We start from the raw sequence: 6,905 nt of genomic DNA, 5'->3' as shown, positions 1-6,905 counted from the left end.
GCGGCCCCTTCCGCGGGCTGACGCGGGTGGAGGCGCATTTCCAGCCCGGCTGCGGGGACAGCATCTACGGCTGCAAGGAGGCGGTGCGGCGCCAGATCCGCTCCGCCCGGCAGGTCAGTGAGTGAGTGCCCCAGGAGCTCCCTTCCTTTCCCTGCCCTGCCCTGCCCTGCCTTGCCCGGGGTCCCTCTCCCCTGGGTCTGCGAGCGCATCAAGAATCGGCACCGCTCCGCGTCGCCATGGGACACCGAGCAAAGCCAAGTGGTTTTAAAACCCTTGTCGAGCAGACGGTTTAAGGAGGACAAGCTCGAAAATACAGAAAAAGTGGCACTCTGCTGCATCTGCACCTCCTTTCCCGGGTGCTCTGGGTGATGCGCCAGGAGCTCCCCGTCCCGCAGCGCTGCTGCCGTGGCCAGCACAGCCGCTGGATCCAGCTGACCCTGCTTTCATTGGGAGCAAAAGATCTCCTATTCCAGATTCCCCACTGATGTTTTCTGCCAGACAGGTGCGCTTGCAGAAACCTCCTAGTGTCCTTTAAAGGGTGTGACACAAAATAAGCCTCTTCTATAAGAGAAAGTTACCTACAGATATAACACCGTGATTGTATTTTCCTTCCTTAGCTCACTGTGACGTACAGAACTGCTTTTGACAGGACTTTCTCCCTACAGGAGTGAACGCTTTTGTTCCGATGCACAGTATGGTTTGAAAACCACGTGGCGTAGGAACTTGTAACTGTTCCCTGTAACTCATTGCATTACCGGAGTTTATAGCCTGCAACTGTAATCCCAGCCGGGAACCACCCTTCTCCTTAGCAGCCATTCCATTGGCTCAGCTAAAATTTAAATGTGTAGCTTCCTTTTTGGGTGGCCAGATGAAGCAACCCCTGTCTCTTTGTGTAACGTGCACGGCACACCCTGAATGAACAAGCGAGCTTAGTCTCTACTCCCCTGCGAGGGCAGGAGCTTAGGGAGTGTGTGAGGATGACATGAACGATGGGCTCCTTGCCAGAAACGGTCCCAGAGGAAGCTCTGTTCTCAAACAATCCCTGGAGGTACGTGAGACCAGTCTGGCAACTCGAGTAAACTCCATAAAGGCATTTATTCCCCTCAAAAGCTGTACTTGTTTGTGATATTGTTCTTGCAACATCCTGTCAAACACCTTTCCTTACTCTGAGCCAAGAGCAAGGCAGGCTGCCCCTGCCTCATTTGTGGCTGTGCCTGATCCAGGGAGCGTTTTTGTGGACATAAATGGGCATTTTTGACACCCTAAGGTTTATTGAATGTCAGATTCGATATGATACTTCTCAATAATTTCTGAGTTCCTCAAGTTCATGTGAAGACTGGGAAAACTCCAGATGCTGCATAGTTTCTTCTCTAACTAATGCACCAAATGCAGTTCAAGTGACTGCTGTGATCTTGTCCTTGCTATCCTGAATGGATGAGTAGAGAAAAGGGTTTTCTCTCTTTCCTCTAAACATTTTGGGCAAAACTGTATTTCTTTTTCAGCTGCTAATTCTGGGACTAGAACTCACACGTGCTGTGAATTGAGCTGTCATATGAAGGCATCAGTGTTCCCAAGGATTTGGTGTGAATTGTTTTGTTTTCAGGGGTGGTTTTCTTACTTGTCTGGTCTTGTCAAAAGCATCTTATTGGTTTTAATCTTCTTCAACACTTAGACAAGTGATTGGGTGGCAAGAAGCTCAGGACACACACAAGAAGCGCCAGCATAAAGTAACTTTATCTAGAAATACCCATGTGCTTGTGCATGTTATATGTCAGAACTCAGCCAAACAGAACCAGTCCCTTAGGGAGCAGGACAGAGGTGGGAATGCAGAGCTCAGCTTGTTCCTGTGGGAAAGGTTTCCTGTGAGTACAGGCTGTGCCACACACAGAGCAGCTGTGTTGCGTGCTTATACACCTTGGGTGTGCTGCAGAAGCCTCCATCTGATAAGGGCAGGTGCCAGGTACGTACAGTGGTTGTATTGTCATTGTTCTTTATGCTGGTTTAATAGAAAAGTGGAAAATTCAGTCATAAAGTTGAATCTTTTATGCCCTGTGTCCCTACACAGAAGTGGTTTGGAAGGGTGAGAACCCAAGCACCAAATCAGTGTGTGACATGGCTCTGAATTAGCTGGAGACGTGGTTCATCCATGTGATATTCCCATTTTAGGATTTGCTTTTTTGAAAGAACTGTTGGGTGAGTGGAGGGATTTCCTGTGAAGGTAAGGGATAGAAACTCAGTAAGACCAGGAAGAGTCTGGAAATCAGCTGGAGTTTGTGAGCTCTGACAGCAAGGAGGCCATTCAAGCTAATTCTCCTGTAGCTGCTTGAAACACAGGGACAACAGGTGTGGAGATGGTTTGTCTGGAGTCCAGATTCTGCTGTGATAGCTTCCCCAGTCTGGCCACACTACAGGGGGTTGTGTAGGAAAGGAGGATGTGAAAGTGTACAAAAGCCACAGACAGAGGAAAAACCTCTTCAGGCCTATGCTTTGCATGCTGGGGCACAATGAATTTACAGGAGTGTTGTGGGAATATAGAAATCATTTAGAGCTTTCCAGAGCCTTTGCAGGAGGACAAGGAAATGCATGAGGCCCTGATGATAACAACAGGAGAAAATGGTTGGGGGAGGCAGTGGTCTTGTGTAAAATAAGTGGTGTGGCTTTCCTTGCAGGTGATTGCCCTTGTGATGGATTCCTTCACAGACATTGAGATCTTCAGTGACCTTCAGGATGCCTATAACAACCGCCAAGTCCCTGTCTACATCCTTCTTGACCAGGACTTTGTACCCCATTTCTTGGAAATGTGCAACAATTTGGGAGTTTGTCCTGAGCAGGAAAGTGTAAGTACTGAATTGAGGTCAGTGTGGTTTGTTTTTATTTTTGTGGTACAGTTTATGCATATCAAAGAAACCTTTCTATAAAGCATCAGACTGCCTTGAAAGGCTAAAGCAACCTGTCTGTTGCCCATATGTAGGAGATACAACCATGGTGTGCACCAGAGCTGTGTGCACTGGGATCCCTGTCCTGAGGATGCAGCAATTTTCAGGGATTTAATTTTGCAATGTTTAAATAGCTTTTATTCTTTGGCTCAAGGAACTGCTTGCTAAGCAAAACAGGAACGTGGGAAGCTAAAGGGTGGTACAGCTCTGGTACCATCTGCTTTCTTTCCTAATACTTTCTTTTAAAAAGGTTTGGATGATGTGAGCCAGGTGATTTGCTTAGCAGCTGTGAATATAAATGGACATGGCTGTGCTATGGCTTGGATAGGCTTATGTTCAGTGCAGTAAATTTCTCTGGAGAGGGAAAAACACTCCTGCCTTTCTGGGCAGTAATTAATTGGAACTGACTGTTGTCACCTAATCTAACAGCAATTTAGCACTGTGTGACTAAAACCACTCATACACAGACTGTGTAAAAAAGTTCATTTCATTCCTATCTTCCATACTGTGCTTAGCTGCTTTTAAGTAGAATTGCTAATCAAAAGTTTTTGGAAGTTAACTTAAATTTGATGTCACCTTTTTCCTTTCTTTTCTGAACCAGATGATGAGAGTTCGAACTCTTACAGGGAGCACGTACTACATGAGGTCAGGTGCCAAAATTGTTGGGAAAGCCAAGGAGAAGTTCATGTTAATTGACGGCATTAGAGTGGCAACAGGCTCCTACAGGCAAGTATTGGGGTCTGCTGGTGCCCAGTGAAGCTGTAGAAATGGGGATTTGCTGCAAAAGGATGTATTAACTTTGCTGTTTGCCCCGTGTTAATGAGTGCCAATGGCACATGGACTAGCTGAGTCCAAGTGGGGCTGACACCAATCTGAAAACACCTTTGGAAAACTGATTTACTCAACCTGTTGCTAGCAGAGAGCTTGGCCATGGCTAAATAGAGTCCTTCCTGCAGAAATGAATAATCTGTTGACTTCTTACTTTACCTTCATTTTTAAGCTGAGTCTTGCTGTCTGTAGCTGCGCTGTTGAAATGCACTGGAGATTAACTGTAAGTCTTGGTTTGTTTTCAACAGTTTCACATGGTCTGATGGGAAGCTGAACAGCAGCAACTTGCTGGTGTTGTCAGGTCAAGTGGTGGAACACTTTGACCTCCAGTTCAGGATTCTTTATGCCCAGTCACTGCCCATCAGCCCAAAGCGACCGTCCAGCTGCAGGAACAGTGGTATGTTTGATCATCTGCTGACCAGAACAGAATCCTCCAAAGAATATACTGTGGAAGGCAACTTGAGAGCAGAATTTGCCAGACTGTCTAGTACTCCAAAGAAATTGCTGGAAAAAGCAGATCAAACTGAATATACTCCTGCAGGAAAGCTTTGTAACCTGCAGCTTTCTTGCCTGTGTGAAGAGGAGTCGTTCAGCAATCAAGTGGGCACAGTGGAACAGAGAAGTGCATCAACTCAAACTGGCCCGTGGGAAGAGATGGCAGCTGTGGCCAAATGCAATGCAGGCACTCAGGCCAGCGCTGCCACAGCAGACACTAGCACTCAGGCTTCTGTCACGGCCAGAGTGACAGGCACACAGACATCCATTTTGCTGAAGACTGCAGTGACACAGACAAAGGAAGAGGAGGGCACAGAAACACCCCTCCTTCCCAGAAAGTTTTCAAAAGAAGAGTATTTTCTGCCTGCAAAGGCCGTATCCAGTTCTAGTCTGCAATCGTTGTCTTCCTCATCGTCCCAGTGCTCTCTTGCAAGCTCTACAGGCTCAATATCCTCTCTCCGCTCCTTTGACTATTCCAGTAGTCACAGGGCACAATATTTCCAAAAACTGCACAAAGAGAGGCAGTTCCACTACTCGACGATCAGGTCGAAGCTGAGCCACATGGTGGCCATCCTGTCCCGGCGGGGCCGTGTCCCTGCCACCTACCTGAGCCAGGTCCATGCCGGGGGCAGCCTGAAGCAGAGGCGTGACATCAGCGCCAGCCTGCACAGCCTGCGCCACGCCTCGCTCTATTCCCTCAATAAATGATTCCTGCCCTGACCACACACCACACAAACCCCAGGCTCGAGTTGCCGTCACTTTGTACCTAAAGATCCTTCCACTTCTGTCCGGCACTTTTATTTCTTTGATGCTTTTTTAATACGCCACTCTCCAGCACTTTGTTTTATACTATGCAATGTAAGTGATGAAAAAGAGACATTATATAGTAACAACTTAGAGGTTCCTCTTGTATGTATTAGTGGTGAAGATCATTTTAATTCTGGGTATTTAACCTCAAAGCTGAACTTGTTACTGCTTTCCAGGATTGCTAATGCCTTAGTTTTAATTTATATAAACTTGGAAAAATCTGAGTCACACGGAACTTGCTCAGAGTAGCTATGGAGATCTATCTTATATCAAGGAATTATATCAAGGAATTCTCAGTCTTCTTTTCCAATATTGGCTTTTATTTCTACTTTATCTTTGACAGGAGAGGAATCAGCTTTTACAAAGAGCCATAAAGCTGATTTTATTCTAACTTCTGTGATATATATGCTACTCTTCCACTAAAGTTGCAAAGAGTGTTGAAACAGTTGCAGGTTATCTTCAACTGTATTATTTTTCCTTTGTTTAAGCCTTCTGAAACAGAATGAGCTAACTAGCCCTCTAGTTGATCATGCTCAGGTGCCTTTGTTTAGAGATATATAAATATATATGTGTGTGTTCTTCCTTTGCAGTGGGCTCCAAGGTGCGACAATCACGGAGGGCATGTGACAAAGCCCCTGTTCAAAAGTAAACTGACAAATGCACTACAGAATGTTATGGGTTATATTAGGTAATGTTAATTTACAAGTAACTGTAGGAATTAAATAAACATTTTTCTCTTTTTAACTTTACTGTCTGAAATACTCTTTCCTGCTCTATAATTTTTCCACTACTAACTCAGTTTGAGGAGCTGAAGTGCCACTAGTTTTTGAAGATACTTCCAATATTCAGTGGACCTGAGGTCTGGTTGCTTTGCAAAGTCTTTATGTGACTGCAGATTTCTGTGCATGTCTGTGCTTGCTGGGTCTCTTACCTGAGCAGTGTGTGCAGTCTCTCCCTGAGATCTGGCCTGTTTTTCTTTAGACCTGCATCTCAGTCCTTCAGTGACCAACCACACTGAATTCTGCCCAATCAAATCAGAGTCTGGGTTATGTATTTTTTTATTTAGGGGCTCGTATGTCCAGTAGATGGCACATTTCAGCTGCTGGCTTGAATATTGAATGAATGAATGAATGAATAAAAATATCCATAACTCAAAAAGGCTGCAGGTGTTGAGAGTAAGTAACTTTGGCATTTCTGTCTGAAATCTCTAAGGACAACAAGGCTTAGCTACTTTTATTGCTTGGATTTCTAAGCAGCCACTCCTTCACTAAAGGTGGAGGTGGGGAAAAAAATTCTGTCTGCACTTGTTCAAAATGATAAGGTACTTTATTGCTTGATTTGTGGATCTGGAACACTGGCACCAAATCAAGTTGCAGGGAGGGAGCCAAGATTACACCTTCAAAGCCAATATCGAGTTGTATTTTTAAGAGCCCAAGTCCTGCAGTTCTTGAATGTATGTAAAATTACCCTGTTTGTTCTATGTGCTTTTAAACTTTATTATACCGTGCTGCTGTTAAGGTACTCTAACAGGAACAAGAAACAGTTTACAAATAAACTTTTTTTGCCATTGGGCTTTAACCTGATCATCGCTGAGCTTTGCTTTCTGTTTATTTGGCATTTTAAATCGGGGTGACTAAGTCACTTGGTCAGCGCTTGGTCCTTTCCGGCTGGGGCCTTTTGCCCTCTCCAACTTTTGGAGCAGCCTTTTGATCCGGGCTGGGCAGCAGCACCAGGGCTGGGCTGATCTTCCTCCTTCGAGGTTGGCGCTTCCCTGGGCGTGGGGAAGGCTGCGGGCTGTGCCACCCGTGACTGTGCCGTGGGCGAGCGGTCGGGAGGAGC

At 45.7% G+C, this 6,905-nt stretch overlaps 1 protein-coding gene across 1 annotated transcript; it reads left to right on the top strand.

The window, feature by feature from the left end:
* Window positions 1–6: 6 nt before the first annotated feature.
* FAM83D (family with sequence similarity 83 member D) lies at window positions 7–6,224 on the top strand. Its single transcript, XM_005422342.2, has 4 exons — window positions 7–113; window positions 2,670–2,837; window positions 3,538–3,662; window positions 4,013–6,224. Exons 2-4 carry the CDS (start codon window positions 2,685–2,687, stop codon window positions 4,965–4,967), a joined length of 1,233 nt encoding a protein of 410 aa, XP_005422399.2. The 5' UTR covers window positions 7–113; window positions 2,670–2,684; the 3' UTR covers window positions 4,968–6,224.
* The last annotated feature ends 681 nt before the right edge of the window (window positions 6,225–6,905 follow it).

This window comes from Geospiza fortis, unplaced genomic scaffold (assembly GCF_000277835.1).
Source record: "Geospiza fortis unplaced genomic scaffold, GeoFor_1.0 scaffold188, whole genome shotgun sequence".
NCBI classification, from domain to species: domain Eukaryota; kingdom Metazoa; phylum Chordata; class Aves; order Passeriformes; family Thraupidae; genus Geospiza; species Geospiza fortis.
Note: the sequence above shows the minus strand (reverse complement) of the source record. Positions and strands in the feature narration are given on the sequence as shown.